This window comes from Limanda limanda, chromosome 1 (genome assembly GCF_963576545.1).
Source record: "Limanda limanda chromosome 1, fLimLim1.1, whole genome shotgun sequence".
Classification (NCBI taxonomy): domain Eukaryota; kingdom Metazoa; phylum Chordata; class Actinopteri; order Pleuronectiformes; family Pleuronectidae; genus Limanda; species Limanda limanda.
Window position 1 is genome coordinate 33,306,754 of NC_083636.1, and position 19,222 is coordinate 33,325,975.

Sequence of the window (19,222 nt, forward strand, 5' to 3'; positions counted from 1 at the left end):
GACTGCTTTCTGCTCTATTGTTTGGGGCTTTTTGAATAAAGGGGTGAAATGATTATGCTTGAGTGAGGAGGCTGAAGATCCAGATGCTGCAGACTCAGAATACTTCATTTGAAAAACTGAGACTCTACTCAGAACTTACGCCACCAAAAGACTATATTTACTGTTATAGAGGAGTATTTGAGATGAACTCTATGGCACAGAGGGAGAAGCTATATCAGACTTTAGATTCACAGACAGTATGTGTTGATATGATGCATTTATTTATGGAATATTTTCACTGTCATACTGAGACGAACGCAAAAATCTAAGATACAATGTGAGGCACTGTTTTAAGTCAAGCTGATTTTTTAAGTCAAATCTTTAAATGTCTGAGATATTTACAGTTTGAACAACATGTGAAAAACTATCTTCAGACCCACAGTAGATATAAAAAACTGTGTGCTTGGAAAGTTAAGAGATAAATGAGAGACAAAGTTTTGTGGCTTTGAACAGAACTTGGCTGCGCATTGTGCATTTGAATGATCTAAAAGATAACCTTTCTGTTATCATATGTAATGATAAGTCCATAAATGGCTGTTTTAAATAACATGGTTCTCAGTATGAGTTGGCTCAGTGGAGAACAGAAGCTGTGGGGCCTTAAGCTACAACCATCTATAAACAGGAAGTGAAGATCCCCTCTGTGTTTACAATGTGCCCCTGACCTTTGACCCCAATCTGGGTGGTTATTATGACAACTGATAAGTATGGAGGTGACGTGTCTGTGCTGCAGGTCCGTATCTTCTCTAGTCTTCCACTACTCCTTTTTAGAATGAACTGGCAGGAGGCGGAGAGAGGGATGAAGGATATAATCTTTTCTCCTTTCATCTGAACCTTTTCTCACTGGAGGTCGAACTGTGCAAGACAACATTTTACAGAACATTTGTCCTTTAAGTGTGGGTCTGTCATAGGCCATCCTCAGGAACAGACTGAGGACTGAGGACCACTTTATTAGGAACAACTTGTCCAACTGGGGACAAAAGTAAACGTAAAGGTTTGTCTCTCTTTGTCGCAACTTATATCCCCAAAAAGACCAGAGGATGTCTTTATATCCTGATGGGGACTACAACCATAATACATGAACTCATGGGGACAAAAACTGAGGTACCCAAGGGGAGAGACTTCTTTTTGAGGATTAAGATTCAGCTTTAGGTCCAGGGTAGGCACAGATGTGATGGTTATGGCTAGGGTGAGGTTCTGGAGGATGTCAATATGTCAATGAGTTACCCCGACGGGGATAGTGAAACGATTGTGTGTGTGGTGTGTGTGTTTTGTGTGTTGTGTCTGTCTGCAGGTAGGACACAGCTGAAAAAAAGGAGGAAAGGGAAGCAGCCAAGCATCCCCACCACAGCCACCTGCCCAACACTGGCGGGTGAAGCTCATTTCATACACACATGCACAACTGCACATGAATCTGCAATCAGCTAATCACACGTGTTACTGCCACTGCAAAGACTTCAACACACAAAATACATCGACTCTGAGCTCTAACTTAAATCCCATATTAATCGTATTGTGAAAATAAGTCAATCTCAGCAGTGCTGTTGTTTACTACTCCAAAAACGAATTCCCATTTACTGCTGAAAGGAAATCTATGTTACAACTCATTTTTTGATAGCGACGATCAGGTTGCATCTTAAACAAATCATCCTCATACAGATCATACAGATTTTTTTTCTGGGCGGTCTTTTCATAACTTAATTATTGCAAGAAAAAGAAATTACCCTCAATATAAAACTATTCATGTTGCCTTTCTCCTCATTTGAGAAAGTTTTCTGTCCTTGCAGACTCTAAGTCAATCGCTTACAAGGGCTTATGTTTAAAGCTCCCATTAACTAATGATCTACCTACCAGTCCATAAAATCTTTCAACTTGTTCAAAAATAGTCTTCTTATAATATGTTCAGTTTTACATGTCCGTACAACAGCTCTCTAATTATGTTAAAAAAAATGTTTTGCACAATTATATCATGATTCTTTAATTATCTTTCTTATTTTTCTGGAGAATGAAGAATCTCAACTAGAACCCAATACACATAAAAAACAGATACAAACACATGCAGGCCCGTTGTATGCAGAGCAGCAAAACATGAGCACATGTGCATTATTGTCGACCTGCAGACGTGCACAGAAATCCCACGCACGCACACACACATTCACACACCCTCACTCCACAAACACACACACACACTACTCACCATGCTTTCCTCCTGAAGGAGAAAAAGCCACAGAGAGAAGGAAAAAGAGAAGAAACACAAAAGAGATATCACTAGAAAGATACAAAAGGCAACAAGATAAGAAAGGGAAAAGGAGGAAGAAGAGGAAACAGAATCAAAACTACTTTTTGTCATTGTTACATATCCACTGTATTCAATGAATATACTGTTCGGTTACGTTTAACATCACGTTTTTCGTTGTCTCTTTCAACAGATTTCAGGGAATTTTATGTGGAAAGTAAATTATATTTAGATACAGCATGGAACCAGATTTGACTTAAAATGTCAAACCTCTGTCAATTATTCGGATTTTGAGGATTGTGCAAACTTGGCAGACGTTCTTGCTTCTGAAAGCTTTCCCATCTTTTGATATTAACATTACGATCGTCGTTGTCAAGGCTTTAAAAACATGAGAAGTATCACGGGTGATATTTTGCAACACACACCAGTTCGCGCACCACGACTTCCACCGAGAGAACAATTTGTTTCCAGATCCAACAACTGTTGTCCATTAGCGTTTGCAACAAGCTGCATTGTGTAGGATGTGGACTGTTGCCCGGGGTAACACAATACTGTATAGCTGTGCTGCGTTTCACATGGACAAAACAGAGAGCTAAGTGCTACCAGAGCAAAGCCTCCGGGCGAAAAGACTGCATGAAGCTCAAATGTCATGTGTCGGTCCAACAGATGAAACACTTGGGGTGAATTCAGAGAAGAATGGTGTTCCTGCAGATTAAAGTAGCCTGAAGAGAATGACACACGTCTGTTCTTTAACCTTTGGAAACGACAGCCAACACGTCTGCACGTTTGTGATTTACATACCTGGTTCCCGGCCGCCTTCTTCTTGTTCATTTGGTTGATCCTCGGTTGAGCGCTGTACAAAACAGAACACATGCAGCGGTTTGACCTTTGCCAGCACATGTCAACAATTAAGTTTTACATTTGGCTTGTATTAAAATTCTGCAGTATAACTCACTTGGCAAATCCAATAAAGTCCTCATGGTTGGTGTTCATGTAGGACAACTCGATGTCTATCAACAGCAGCACCTGAACAGAGAGAGACCGTGAGAGGTTATCATAAAGGGCTCATATGTTTCTCATTTATTGAAAATATTTCAACGCTACTCCCCAGGAAATTCATGACTTGCCAAGAAATGCTATTTTAAATACAGTGTAGCTTTAGTATCGTTCTAAAGCCAATGCTGAAATCTGTTGTTTCGCAGCAACAGCAAACTACAAGAACAAACCACAGGATTTCGCAGATGTTTTGATGCTATTGTGTAAAGTGTTTTCATGCAACTATATAATTTGCTAGAACAATTCGGGCGGCATACGTTGTTTGCTTGTGGAATAACGTGACATCTCAGATATCCCAGGGTGGGATATTTACTTCTTTAAATGTACACTATGCAAATTTGGCCACTAGAGGTCTCTCAATCAAAAAATTAACTAAGAAATAGCTTGAGATCATGGGAGCTGTTGCCTTCACCGCCATTATTCACAAACAGTAAAGAATAATTGTGATCCATTACGATTGACCACCAAATATATACATACATGAATATGGAGGGTGCAGCAGTGAAATAAGGTGTTAGGTCATCATATTTCAATAATAATAGAATCCCCCTCTGCACCACCACCAAACCACTAGCTTTCCTTACTGTGTTTGTAGTTTCTGTGCGTTACCTGGGTCTTAGTGCGGTTTTCCCGGTCCCTGATGTGCTGCGTGACAATTCTCTCCATCTCCTCTCGTAGTTGGGGATACTGAGCCAGCTGTGACCACAGAGATTAGTAGGTAGGTAGCAAACTCTCCCCAAAATACATGGGAACGCAAACACCGTCACAAATAACTGTCACAAAGTAAACCACAAAACTACTCATCTTGCCGAACCACAACTCAGTTCCACCAATAGAACAAAGTACATTACAGGAACACAATTAAACATGTTTTGTTGTGGCGTGTATCCCAGATTAAGCTTTACTCTCTGCATATCCAGTGTGTGAATTTGTGTTGGACTGGATTTTAGAGGAGTGCAAAATCTGTGATACTCATACACACAAAAAAAGAATAAGCAATGTTTCTGGCAAAAAAAAGGGCTTCCTTTTCCCAGCACTCTGTGGGTCTTTTTCCATGAGCTCATTGCAAACCCACAAACGCAGACATTGGTGGGCCTCCAATGTGACAAACACATTTGGAAGAAGTGTGGGGAAGGAAGAAAAATCAAAATCACAATACAAGACGGGAAAAACACGCCGTTCTCTTGCAAGTTACAATGCATCTTTCATGTCTGTCGGATGGTTTTGGGAGCGAGTGGATATCAATACAACTTCTGTTTCCCCAAGTTGATTCACTGCATCCTGATCTGACCCAGAGGACACACATAAGGAATCAATGATTTTTAATAAGTGGTCACACGTGAATTTCAGTCCAATTGCTGGCATTCAAACTCTTGTCAAAGTGGAGACGAGTGTTTGAAACTGACTGAAGCTTTTCATTTCCCCTTGTGTGGAACTATGTGCAATTACGATCCTCACTAGACAAAGTGTTTGGACGGTAGCGTTCCTTTTATTTTTCACTTTCACAAAACAAAAAAAACACAGAAGCCGTGCTCCCAAAGCAAAGGAACATATCACTTGATAACCACATTCATTTGTGGAGATTTAGAGTTGGATCTTAATAAATATACAACAAATTAAGGACTTAAGAGATCGTGGGAGCAGGTCTCTGACGCTACCAGCTACATCAGAGCGAATGAAAATGACAACAGACCTTCTTTCACAGCAGCCGTTTTGACAGAGAAGCAGGTGATCACAGGTGTTACTGTCTCACCTGTGATCACCTGCTGGTTCATGTCAAAATGGCAGCTGTACAGAAGGTCTATAACAGCCAATGGTGGAGGAGGAACTGAGAGGTAGAAACAAGAAGCTTGCTTTTGTGTAAAATTTGTGAAATTCGGGGCAGGTATTTAAAAAAAAATACTTGAGTTAAAAAGCTGTCAGTATTATGCATTCAACTGCATTTCTGCTGAAATATAAATATTTTAAATTGATGGTTAATGTCTTAATTGAAAGCAGCAATACCACACTATCAGATACCTAAAATACTCCACTTCCTCTGTTAGAAACTGAGATCAACGCCATACTGCCAGTTGGCGATGTTCATACGCAAAGTTTGATGAAGTATAAAAAAGCCTTTAACACGTTCAGTATTAACATCTGGATCACATCAGGAAAGCTCAGGCACACAATGTAAAAACAACTCCCAATTTGTTTTGTCAAGTAACTCAACTTGGTAAACAGAGAGGAAAGACTCGTATCTGGCAGCTGTAAATTACAATGTTACCATTGTGCTGGAGCCAATAGAAACACTGTTAACTGATTTGATGGAGAGCACTTCATGCTTTTCACGCTTTATGAGTTCACGTCATGAAAGTAAAACCTTATACGAAACATGAAAAGTGGATATATTTACTATCAAAGCAACACAACTTGTGCCTCTGGAAAGGTGCATTGCAACTTGAAGGCTGAAGGAGGCTGTCAAAAGTGTTCAGTGTCTTTAAAACTGACACAGAAACACAACATAGGCAGTTGAGAGGAATATTTTCTATAAAGGAAAAGGCAGCAGGCAGAAATGCGCACATTGATTCAGACTGACATGCAATGCCAAGGAGCTGGGAGTACAGGGGGGGAAGGGAGGGATGGGGGTTGGGGACAACTTCAAACTGACTCCTTTAAGGATTTTCCAAGTCACTGTATATTGTTATACAGTATCTTTAAAAACCATATGTCTCTGAAAGTGAATCCAAGATAAAGGAGTGACAGGAAAGAGAAATCCAAAGGAGGTCGCGCTTGCTTTTGGTCGTTTGCTTTGGGAGGAGGCAGCCGGTTGAAAGGGTTAGAGGACGAGAGGTTAGAGGACGAGAGGTTAGAGGACGAGAGGATTGAGAGGACAATAGAAACATAAAAGGAGGAATGAAAGAAATGCTGAAAGTTTCTCAATTAGTCTGTGAGTGGATCTACGCAATCAGTCTCTCCACTATTAAACCACAAAGACAAAGACAGAAAAGAAAATAAGATTTTAACCAAATTAAATCAAAAGATGTTTAGACATCATGTCTTGCATGCAGTTGTTACATTGTAAATAAATATAAGGTCAATAACTGACAGAAGAGAAATAAACTATGATCCAAAAACAGGTTGTGTGTTTACATTAATAAAGTAAGTAAGGACAGACCGATATCTGCTGGAGGACGTTTTGTGTATTTGTTATATCAGTTTACATAACGATATGAATAATCTCATATATTGATCATGGGCAGGGTAATGCTATTTAACCACAATGTTTGTTGGTTGATCAACCAGGCACTGAAATATCCAACTTATTTCATTACTTGTACAGATATAAAAAAAATATTTTAGCAACATCATATTCTCTTGACCTGGTCTAGAAGTCGGGATGTATTCTTGTGAATAATTGAAAGTTATTTATTTTTAAAATACTAATAATATTTAGAAATCTACAGGGGACAGACCTTAGCTAATATTGGTTATGGATGGTTAGATTAAATCTGATACTACAAGAAAGCAATGTGTTGTCACTACTACTTTAGAGGATAAATAGTTTGGATGTAGCATGTAGCATAGTACCCTATTTACTGTAAATAACGTCAACTGTACATAACTAATCAGAAGGGTCATTTTCTGAACTGTAGGAAAAGATTTAAAAAGAAAAGTTATATTTAAGACATCTATCTAAAACCAACTAAATCAATTAAGTTGGTTTTAAGTCAATTAAGTCAATTACGCATTTCTTTAACAAAACAAATACTGCAATGAAGCAGTTGAGGCCTGGTTCTCTTGTTTAAATCATAAATGTCCAGATATCACTTCTCATAAAATAAAAAAATCTCCAGCTATCAGTCTGCCCCTTCATGTGAGATTAACTGACATTGAGTGAATGTGTCTTGGCTTTATCTGTTGTTTTACCTTGTTACTACACTTTTGAATGGTGAAGGTGAGTTCGCTCACGACCATATCTACACACTTCAGTGTGGGCCCCTTCAGCTTTTGGATCTGCTTTTTCACTATGGCCTCAAAGGCCAGGTCAGGGGTGAACAGCCCCGTCCTGTAGGGATAGGCAGGCGGAGTGAGGGAGGAGTGAAATCAAAAAGAAAGAAGAGGTGGGTTAAAAATTTGAGAAAGAGGAGAGGAAGACTTGTAGGAGGAGATGAGACAGACAAAGGAAAGTGTCGGGGTGAGACAAATAAAACCAAAAGGATGGCAAAGGAAGAGGACAACACAAAGAATGGAAATGGAACAGAAGAAACAACAGATTGAAGGTTAAAAGACAAGGAGAGGTGTGAGGGGGGTTTGGGGGGAGAAACAGCACAGAAGAAGGAAAATGCAAGTGAGACATTTGGTTTCCCCTGAAGCCGTTCTGAGACAGGGCGGGGCTGGAGTATCTCTCCATCAGTGCAGAGCAAACAGAAGAGAGGAAAGATGAGAGGAAGATAAAGAGGTAGAGAAAGCTCCCAGCCTGCACATCTCCACCAGCCCAAAACACTCCAAGCCACACACGGCAAGACCGCAGCTATGCAACCCCGCGCTCAGCCAGGATGCCCTGATCCCTCCTGGTGGTGACCTTTGACCTCCTCACCAGTCCCTCCCTCTCTTCTGACTTCCAGCGGGACCCCAGTCATAACATTTACTGTCCCGGGGCCTCCAGATTGTTGCAGTCTAACTGCTGTTAAAAATTGTTTGGTCACAGTGGATCAATCTGGATGAGGAGCGCTGCTCCGTCTCTTGGCCACACCCCGAGCCCTCTGCTGCTGAGAGTGTGGCCCCTGAGGCCCTTAGAGCTGAGTCATCCTGTCTGCTGCAGGTGCACATCTGCCGTCTCACACACAAGAAAGTCTGAACGCTGAGGTCATCCAGTATGGCTGCCTGGTAGTCCAAGTGAGTGACGCATGAGTTTCTAACATTTATAAGCAGAGGTTGACAGAGTGAGGTCTTATATATTATTATATTGAAAAAAGCTCAAAAGTCTGTGGTATCGGTTCCTGTCCTCCTCAGAAAACTCAGTATCAGGCCGATACTTCGGCATCACTGTGTTGTCAAATGCCCCTCATTTGTATACTTCAGGCAAAGGGCTGTCACTTTTTATTGAAAATTTGAATATTCATTTGAATGTCGGGGGGAAATACTTTGAATACTTGGATCAAATTCAAAATATAAAGTCTAGCAGCGCATCAGAGGTATTCTCCTGATCCAGTAGAAAGTGATTACTGTCAACTTGACCTATTGCCCGCCCACTTGAACTATAAATACTTGGATTGATTGCTTTCTGGAAGAACTGACTGTCTGGCATGCTTTTGGAAATAATTCATTCTTGATCAAACTCACTGACTCTTATTTGGCAACCATATTCTGATGCCAGCTCAGCGTCCACACGTGATTCATCCAGCACAGCTTTCTACCACGGCCAGCCTGTCCAGCCAAACTTGTCCGAGCAGTTCAGTTGGCAGGCAGGTGGGGCAACACTGCAGCCCACCCCCCCGCTCCAGGCGTCCCCCCCGCTGTCCAACAACAGCGAGGGCTGGAGAGAGGCCGGGTGGTTACAGTAACAGGGAGTGAACAGCAGAGGGGGGCTTTGCAGATGAGGGGTGACAATAATCCACCGTCTTCTTTGATTTGTTTACCTTCTTGGTACACTGCCTAACCGTATTGACTAGCTCAGAAATGACCATGTCCACACATTTGGTGCACGGCTCTTTAATCTTCCCAATCTGCCTTTTCACAATGGTCTCAAAGGCCATGTCCGGGGTGAAGAGGCCAGTTCTGCCCGGCAGGTAGACAACCAGCCACAGGGCCAAAGAAAAATATAAAAAGAAGACGACGATAGAGAGAAAGAAAGGAGGGAGGGAGGTTGGGTAAAGAGAAGAATGTTAATTGTTAAGAATTACCCTCCATTTCTGAGCTTTTGCCCCAAAACATGAATGAACACAACTTCAGACAGACAGAGGGAAAGGGGATGGAGCAATGGAACGCAACACACATCAATTGCAATTTATCTACTTAATATGAAAGCAAAATATCTTTGTTGAGTTGTTAAGGGTTAGTGTGTTACTGTAGACCAGGTGGTGAATTATCCAATAGGAGGCCAGAAAACTAACCGTCCAGAAGTCACTTATCTAATCCTAAACATCCTCTGTCTAAGTTCATCGTTGCAATTAGTTATTCAAACAGAGCACTGGAGTCTGAAGGTCTCAGTGATAAGACAGATGGAGAGACGGAGGGAGGTGAAGAAGGAATAAGGCTAGGGAGGATGGAGAGGGGAGATGGAGGGAAGACGTGCCTGATGCCGTGAATGTTCTTGATGGCGTAGCTGATCTCCTTCCTCAGCTCCTTCTCGTTGAACTCCATCTGGTAAAGAGAAACACATAGACGAAGGAGGAGAGTTAGTACCGAGAGTCCTGCTCTCACATCTTCATTGATCAGTTTAAATCTCTTTTGAGTGTTTTAGCATGTCAGCTCATAAAGTTCCTCCCTTTAATTATTGATTTCTGTAAATGAAGATTTATTTCCTCTGTCTGTTGGGGTTATTAGGTTATTAGAGGAATAATCTGCCTATCAACATCTCTACATTTTACCAATCAACACACAATACATGTCATTGTGTTCAAAAACTAAAATTGTTGTCGTAAATATGTGAAGGTCGTTCGCAAAAGAAAGTCTGCATAAAAGCTGTATAAAAATATTATTTTTTCTTCCAAATTGCTGCATAATTTGACATCTTCTACTTATAAAAACTATTCAGAGAAAAACAGGGAGGGGGAGAAGAGATCTCCTGGTCAGACTCCCGCAGACATATCATGAGAAAACTTGGGAACCACTGGGTTGGAACATTCCCCCCGGGTTGTAAAAAAGTCTCTGCAGCTTTTGTTTTGAAAACGTTAATCAGGCTTTTCCCCAAACAGATCTTTCATGCATTCAGCCGAACACAAAGTAGGATATATAATCTGATCTGCTGTATTCCTGTACGTTCTGTTTTGAATTTAAAGGTATATCACTCCTTTATGGCAATGCACCAATCTTTTTTATATATTTTATTTGAAGCACGGACTACAATCACATAAAACATCATGATAAACGGACTTCTAATGCATCTGGCAGACACTGGGGGTTTTCTGTGTAACGAGCCAAGCTTCTGGTTAGGAAGCAACCTGCTCCGTCTCCACGGTGGGAAACTGACAGGGCGTCTTTTTCTGCAGTCTTGAGTCACAGACGGTAAGTTTTTATATCCTCTGAGGGAGGGTGAGGGAGGACAAAGTGGAGGGACACATGAGAGGAGGGGGAGGAAGGACGGGAAGGGTAACGGCCGACTGAGAGAAAATGAAAGGAGAGAGAAAGCAAATATGTAAACAGGGTCAGGGTGAGGTAAAAAGCTTATGGAGACAGAGGTCGGAGAAGGTGGATTGAAGGGATGAGAGGTTAAGATAATGTGGAAGGTGGACGTGAGGGATGAATTAAGGATGCACGTCTTAAAGGAATGAGAGAAAAAGATGGGGTGAGGGAAGACCTTGCGCTGGGAGAGGTAGGGGAGGGAGCAGAGGAATGTTTAGAGAGAGCATCGGAGTCCAGAGGGAGGATTTCTCTCCTTCTCAGACTGAGAGAGGACAGAGAGGAGGAAGCAACTTAATGATGTAAAGAGGCTGAGAAAAATACCTGTCATAAACTAAGAAAGACCTTTATTCCTTTCTTTATTTTCTTTCTATTTATCAGTGGTCACTGCCGGTTTTATGCATTACCACATTTACATTTTTTAATATTCTTTTGGAAAATGTTCAACAAAATTTCCTGAGGCTAATAAAACAGCACTTAAGTGAATTAAAGTGAAGCCAAAGTGTCCCGATCGCCACCTGGTGGCTGGCTGTAGTATAAGTCATAAACCCAGTCTCCTCCATGTTAGCAGATGGAACATGAACCAAACTAAAAAAGTCAAATACATTTCAGGTAGTTTTTATCACAATGGTGTTTGTCAAAGTGCTCTTTCTCCTGGTATGTTGGGATTTAATTAGTTGTTTGATGCTATAATCACAAACACACCAACATCTGGCATGCACACACCTTGACCAGTTCAAACGGGAAGCGCTCATGGAAGATGCGATTGATCCTCGCACCCCCCGACAGCTCCGCCGTGTCAATCTGGTCGCCAGAGCCCTCTATGCACTTCTCGAAATCCACAGAGAACTGCTGCACCATCCTGCAGGGAGGCAGAGACACAGACATCAATAAATCCATCAATCTGCATCTATCTTAAAGTCCATGTACCTGAATGTACTCACTGGAGCAGAGCCTTGGTCTTGCGAGAGGGGTCGTCGGGTCGGAAGTTCTTGTACTCCTCCACCTCCTTCTCTATGGAGAGGAGCTGACTCTGTAGCTTGGCTCGCAGCCCCGGCAGGGTGTCGCGGATGTGGTTGGTCAGTTGCTGTGCAGGTCAAAGGTCAGAGTTGGACAGAAGGGGTCAGAATGAGACAGAGTGTTGCAGAGCTCTGAATGGATGAACTGCAGACCCTCTCCAAGTCTTGGTTTGCTCTTTTACAAACCTGATTGAGGAGTTTCTGGAGGAAGGCGGTGCCCATGCGGTCTGACAGGTGTCTGTATGAAGCGTGGGAGAGAAAGAACTTCCTCTCGGCGGCCATAGCAGCATTAATGTCCTTCCTCCCATCTATGTCCTTCTGGCTCCTGTTCACCACGCCGACGTATCCTGGACGGAACAGACGAGAGCCATTTACAAAACAGTCTGAACTATTGTGAGACTCGCAGAAAACCAGATCCAACTTCGCCCATCACTTCCTGGAATTTCTCAATGTTCGTGGCCCGAATGGTTATTTGAATGTCAGATATTATGGTCTTGTATTAGAGCAAACTTGGCTTGTGCTTGACTATTGTTTAAGTTTGACAAGCCAAACCCAGAATGGAAACGGCATCCAGCAGTTGACCACTGAGAAAACAGTGCTTAATATTGTTAAACTGTGCAAAACCACATTTTAAAGAGACTGAAGGAAAGATCAGAGATGAAGGATGGACGGAGGAGAGGAATGCAGGAAAGAAGAAGGAGTTACATGAATAAATCCCAATATGTGTGTCCAAGTATTTAAGACAGAAAGAGAGAAAGAAAGAGGGAGGAAAAGGAAAAACCGAGCAGAGTTCAGGTCACACGGATCCCATTTCACCTCCAGTTAAGTTTCCTCATGCATCACTCAGTTACAGGCCGTTTCATGCTCTATAACTAATGCAACTGTGAGCCAGCAGCCTTGTAAACGCGAACATCCATGGCAGAGAGAGAAGCAGCAAAGAAGAACAAGAAGAAGAAGACGAGGGTGGAAAAACAACATCGAAAAAAACCCAGAGGACATGGAAAATATTTAAAAGCACATGTTTGGGTCTTAACCAGGAGCAAATGGAAAAGAAAGCACCACATCAGCACATTGCAGTAAAGGGCAACCCGCAACGTACATGCATGTAAGCTCTTTTCCGACACTGGTGTTTTTCTCCTTGCCCCCTTCTCCTCTTCCTCTCTGCCTCTGTTTTGATTTCTCACTCCGTTCTGTTTTATTAAACCCTCCCTCACCTCCTCTCAGCGGTCGGAGAATTGAACCGCTCTGAGGTTGACTGCCTTGTTACCACAAGAGGGAAACAGTGTGTCACTGCAGGCCCTGAAGTTGAAAAGACGAACTGTGTTTGTGTGTGTGTGTGTGTGTGTGTGTGTGTGTGTGTGTGTGTGTGTGTGTGTGTGTGTGTGTGTGTGTGTGTGTGTTAGTTTGTGTGTGTGTGTTAATGCTTGTGCTCACCCCTTCTGAGTGGAAGCAGTTTATTCTCCAGGATGTCTTTAGCATCCGTCCCCTCGTCCATCAGGTCCAGCTTGGTGATCACACCAATGGTCCTCATACCTACATGTACACACACACACACCAAGATGATTTATCAATTGCACAAACCGAACCTGCAAACTGAAATGACAACTCTGTCTGTCTCTTAGTTAAAATGGTAACGCAGAAACCGCTGGATGGTTTATCATGAAACCCATTCAATTTGGCTGAGGATCCAGATCAGGGAACGAATCCAGGATTATATATTCTCTTTATTTACCATTGGGCTTTTTGCCACATTTTTGTTGATTGAGAACGACTAAAAACTCATAGATCTTGAAAAAACAAAATTCATGCATGTTTAGAGTGTTTGCAATTTGTTCTAAATCCAAATAAAAGTCAAGATCTACTAAATTTCATATGGAGACTGTTTGGCGGAGGGATGTGGTCTCTGCCTTCTGGTTTAAAATGTGATCATATCTTCTGGATCATTGATCTAAAAAGAGATAAGTAATCACATACCTGCAGTGGGGGAAACTGTACATTGCCCTGTGTAATTCAGAGTAGGAATATAGAAGTAGAAGTATAGACTAACTCACCCTGAGGGTCGACCTCTTTGGCAATCTTTAAAGCGTCAGAGTTTGCCAGATCGGAGTTGGCCGGGGAGACGGCCAGCATCAGGCAGTTCTCCTTGGTGACAAACTGCATCAGCATCTCTCTGATCTGGGCCTCGATGTCTGCAGGTTGGTCGCCCACGGGCACCTTGGTCATCCCTGGCAGGTCCACCAGCGTCAGGTTGAGCACTGTGGGAAAGAAGCACAAGAAGAAAACTAGATGAAGTAGAGGAGCCTTTCCACATGCATTGTCTCCAAATGAGAAGTTTGAATGTGCATTATCTGCTGATATGAGACAAAGAAATCTACATTTTCCTCTATTGTGTAAGTCAGATACAACCACAAAACAGCAGGCAATTCACATCAAGCTGGTATCTGTGTGGAAATAGAGCCTCACCATGAGGGGAGTAGACCCGCAGGTTGATGGGCACAGGGGAGATGCCCTTGTTGGCCCCGGTGATACGATCAGTCTCAGCCTCAATCTCCTGTCGGACCTCATCGAAATCTACAAACTTTTTGCCCTTACAGTGGAGAAACTCTGCGTACTCTAAAGACAGGGAAGGGAAAAACATTAGTGGAAACAAGGGTATACAAAATGTAGTCTTTTTTATGCAAATACACACAGCAACATTCATCTTATAAGCTTCTAAAATTTCATCGAAAACTTTGTGTGAGATAATAAAACAGAATTAGTTTAATCATATTCATGCCTGAGTCGGAATAAGTAAAATTATTCTAAAGAAAGAAAGAAACTAAATTTTCTTTGCATGTTTGAGGAATAATGCAATATAAAATGAATCCACATATATCTCAGATTCACACCATGAAGACACGTGAGAAAAAGCTCCAAATCCTAAAACAGCCTCATGACTTGTAACCATGGCAACACGAGGATGCTGTTATCATCTCCACGTTGACTTGAGTGGAAAAGATGTTGAGGGACTGAAGCAGTGAGAGTGGAGGAAGATTCTGGAGGTTTATTCATGTGGGAGCTGAAATAGGTGTCAATTTCTTAACTTGTGTCTCTGTCTGAGTTAGAGTAGATGAAGAGTTCGGTCTAAAGGCAATACAATAAACACAGCAGGGCAAAAAGATGTGGAACCCTGAGTAGATCCTGAAGAAGCTTAAAATGCAATTCAACTAACGGCCACTAGAGGCTGGCTTCAACCCTCTGTATGTACAGACTAGAGCAAAACATGGCTCTTGAAAAGCGTAGTCAAAATAATTTGTGTTATTTTTACCTTTCCGTTAAAACGATATTAAGGTTTACAAAGTATCAGGCTAAAGTAAAGGCTTCTAATCCTCCCTAAATGTATCTATGGGTGATAGTATTAAATGTCAGGAGCCAGAGAAGTGATGAAATATTGTATACGAGGGAAGAAACATCTTTAAGGCTCTGCAGTAAGATCAGTTTTGAATGTCAGTGCTTCTGGGTAATGGGGTTTTTACCTGTGGGAGCGGTCATCAGCTGCAGAACCAAAGGACGACGGGTCACAATGCCAGAACCACGGGGAAGGAAATCCCTGTAACGCAACAGAAAGACGGCAAGGACAATGATCAGCGACAGTACAAATGTGGGTAGACAAAACAAAAAAAAGAAATATACATCAATGACAAAACATAAACCAGAATAAACCCTAAATTAAAAGAGAAACTTTAATAATATTAATCATCCAGGAGACAAAAAGATAAATAGTCAGTGATTATGAATCATCATCCTGACGCTTTGTTAAAAAGTCATTATTGTTATCCCCTCAGGAATATGTGTGTGTTGTGTGTGTGTTGTGTGTGTGTGTGTGGGAGTGTGTTTTGTGTGTGCACAGCTGAATAACAATGAATCCTCACACAAAAGCTGTGGTGACATCAGGCTCAATGTTCATATCATTTACCACAGGAATCATCTTTGTGAATAAAACCAGTACAACGGGAAAATGGTTAAAAATATCTACAGACCATATATTTCAAATGTCTTTCCTTCTGACTATTAATCTAGACACTAACAAATCCACAAACTATTTTTCAAGTTATATATCACTACATGTTGAAATGGGGCCCTGTCATCAGAAGGGCTGCTTTCATGAATACTTCTATTACGTCTTTATGAGAAATTAAATAATCATTGCAGCTCTACATTAGTGTTGTAGTTTGGTTGAACAAGAAACAACATTGATAAATGAACCCTGACATTAGTTTTGGAGGTTTACAACCGACGTTTGTCTGTTCTAATGTTTATCATTACACAGAGAATTAACATTTCTTCAGCAGCAGCAGTGAGATGGAAAAACCAGCAGCAACACTGCAGCGAATAATTTCACAGCTCAGTAACACTGACACAACACAAGGAAATAAGTTCATGAGCTGTGAGCCATTTACACCAGATTCCTCTGCAGTTTCTCCTTATTTTCTGATGTTTACCAGTGGTTTTTTTGGTTAGCAAAAATAATACTGAATTTAAGCACTTAGAATCTTGTAATTTTGAATATTCTTTTTAGTTTCTTATATTCTCATTGCTGTGGTGGACTTGTGTGTAAGCGTATGTCCGTACAAATGAATGTGTTAAACATCTGCTACCAGGTAAAATCTTGTGCTGGTGTGTCTGAGGTGTGAAGTGTGGGTTTTGCAGAGCGTGTGTGTGTGTGTACAGATGACTCCCTGCCAACATGTGTTTTGCGCTTCCCTCTGTGCGAGACACTGATTTTCTTCGGGGCTGCTCAGCTGCTTATGCAACATCAGCGTCAGCTCGCCACTGGCACAGCACGTTCCTCAGCAGCCGACACGACTCTTCCTGTCCAGTGACATTTGTGTGTCTGTGTGTGTTGTGTTGACAGCAACAATAACACTGTTGGGGACACATTCTGCAGCGCTCAGTAAGTGTCAGCTCTTGTCTTACTTTAAAAAATCGTCATAAAAATCAACGTAAACAGCTACAATTTAAATATGTATTTCCTGACAGAGTTTTGATAACAGGAGGATGATGAAGAACTGTAAAATGCTTTCATAAATATCCTGTTTTCCGTTATAATATATGATCTTAAGTCCTTTTAACAAGCAGATTCAGTATGTGATGAGAGAAGTCGACAGTAATCAAGTGAGCGGCATGAATAAGAAATAGTCGAAGACCTAAGGCAGTTTGGATACATGAGTCATGAGCTGAGAGTTAATCAGGGCACAATCGTGACCTCACAACGAAAAGCTAATTCAGCAATTAGTTGTTAAATAATTTCAACTTAGTTCACCTATTTGCTTCCTTTACGATACCAGTATCGATTATTCAGGCTTTCAAAAGCTTTAACGGAAGACTGTATTTTCAAAAGCTGTAACCTTAAATGTTTCCTGACCAAACTCATTAGCAAACAAGTTTTAGCCTAAATTTTTACATTATTTTCCATTTTTTTAGCTGTAAACAAGCTTTAAATAATGCAAATAATCATAAAACATCTGTGGGTAATCGTTAAAGTACGGTTAAGTAGTTGCAAGTTTTGATCATGTGAAGATGCAGCTGTATTTGAATGGTTTTCCATTTCTTGCATTCAATCAAGTCACTGTTTTAGTTTTTTTCAGTTAAAGGACATGAAAATGATCTAAATTAACTTTTAAGATTTTAAATTAGAGAGAAATAGGGAACTGGAAAAATTCAGATGGGTGAATCCCCACTTGTCATAATTGAAATTTCAAGTTTATATTTACTCATATCCTAGGTTAAAAACAACTTAATCTCTGTTATTTTCTATATCATTAGCGAAAATTTGCAATAAGAGGCCATTTAATCTATATAACACAAGTTTATTAACACCATTAAAGTGTTTCTGACAGATGGAAGTGAGGGTTATAATTACATAAAACTGCAGGTTTCTACAGATCTTTCTTAAACCTGCTCAAGCCTGCATTGTATGTTACTTAAATACCTTGTGTGAGTGTCGACAACCTAGACCTGATATTACAACACATATGATACATCACATGTATCTTCTGTGGATACAGCAGCAAGTGTTTGTATAATGGTAATTGTATCATACTGCCGGCTTGTACGACAGAGGAATACCTGCTATGCGTTGGCCTTTTGCATTGTCTGCCCATCTGCTGGTCGCCCTGTCTGTTTGTGTGTGTGTCTGTCTGTGTGTGTGTGTCCCTTTCTCCCACTTGGACATGTTTATGTGGAGACAGATGGCCCTAACTGCAGGTCTTCCTCTCACTCCTCGTCCTCCCCTCAAACCGCCACCACAAAGAGAAGGCGCGGAAACACACACAAACAAACACAATAAAGACTTCCCTGCTGTCTATACACCAAGAGAGTTATGTGACAGTAGTGCGACTATCTCTCTCTGTTCACTCGTCCTTTATCTATTGCTGCTAAGAGAGGGACAGTCCCCCAACTTGTGTGTTTTCATTCCCCACAGTGAGGTGGGAAATCATTCACACTTGTATAGCACTGGCACAATCCCTGTACAGCAGAGATTCTTTAAAAAGGAACAAACAAGGTTGGTACATACAAATATAAATATTTGTGTGTGTGTGTGTGTGTGTGTGTGTGTGTGTGTGTGTGTGTGTGTGTGTGTGTGTGTGTGTGTGTGTGTGTGTGTGTGTGTGTGTGTGTGTGTGTGTGTGTGTGTGTGTGTGTGTGTGTGTGTGTGTGTGTGTGTGTGTATGTGTGTGTGTCAGGGAGGTCACAGATGCACTGTGCATCACTGTGGCAGAGTCACAGTTAAAAAAATCTAATAAATTTGATCATCTTGTGCAAATACAATTATTTTGTCAGGATAAACATTCAGCCATTGATTCATTCAAGTCCAGTGAGCACCAGCTGTGGCAGAATAATGACTCATTGCTTCAAGGATGAGTGCACTACACACACACTGTTATTATTCACTCTAGACTTCATAGAGCCAGTGGCAGACAGACACTGAGCCTTAAACCTGCTCTAATGCTGCAGCAACAACAACCCTGACAGAAGTGAAGCAGCACAAACAGGCAACGCTCCTCCCAGCATCGCCTGGCTCCAAGTAGGATGAGAACGCTGTTTAATAATAGTGCACTCTCCCTCTTTCTCTCTCTCTCTCTCTTTCTCTCCCTCTCTCTCTTTCTCGCTTCCACAAACATTACTGTCAACTGCATAGTTAGAAGGAGCCAATGGAATTGCTGGATACTTGATTTCAGATTAGACGGGAGCCAATGGGAGAATGTGTTGTTGGTGCGCAGCGGTCCAAACACAGATTAGTTGTAATCCCCTGTAGCAGTATCAGAACAAATCATGTCCTCTCTCTATCCTCTGTCTGTCACTCTTACTGTGTCACTCAGCAGCAGAACAATGAAAATAAACAGGGGGCCTGGGTGTGAATCATTGGAAAGACAGGCACAAAAGACTGCCCAAAAAACATTCTGAGACTGAAACAAATGAACTTTGTGTTCATTTGTTTACCAACATGTTTATTTATTTATTTTTCTTAGAAAGACCCAAGAAATGTAGTGTAATAAACATAAATCCTTTC

At 41.4% G+C, this 19,222-nt stretch overlaps 1 protein-coding gene across 2 annotated transcripts in view; it reads right to left on the reverse strand.

The window, feature by feature from the left end:
• The window catches only part of dnm1a (dynamin 1a), a 44,047-nt gene that overhangs the window by 19,329 nt on the left and 5,496 nt on the right, over positions 1–19,222 (reverse strand). The window contains exons 2-14 of one of the 2 annotated variants that reach the window (XM_061071339.1): positions 15,186–15,259; positions 14,134–14,283; positions 13,722–13,925; positions 13,105–13,203; positions 11,857–12,017; positions 11,596–11,738; positions 11,378–11,513; positions 9,606–9,673; positions 8,950–9,088; positions 3,938–4,024; positions 3,228–3,298; positions 3,074–3,125; positions 2,234–2,245 (exon numbers count right to left, since the gene is read on the reverse strand). In XM_061071339.1, the coding sequence (XP_060927322.1) occupies positions 2,234–2,245; positions 3,074–3,125; positions 3,228–3,298; positions 3,938–4,024; positions 8,950–9,088; positions 9,606–9,673; positions 11,378–11,513; positions 11,596–11,738; positions 11,857–12,017; positions 13,105–13,203; positions 13,722–13,925; positions 14,134–14,283; positions 15,186–15,259 (1,396 nt within the window). The remainder of the gene's footprint in view (positions 1–2,233; positions 2,246–3,073; positions 3,126–3,227; positions 3,299–3,937; positions 4,025–8,949; positions 9,089–9,605; positions 9,674–11,377; positions 11,514–11,595; positions 11,739–11,856; positions 12,018–13,104; positions 13,204–13,721; positions 13,926–14,133; positions 14,284–15,185; positions 15,260–19,222) is intronic. The other variant, XM_061071330.1, reaches the window with a different exon arrangement.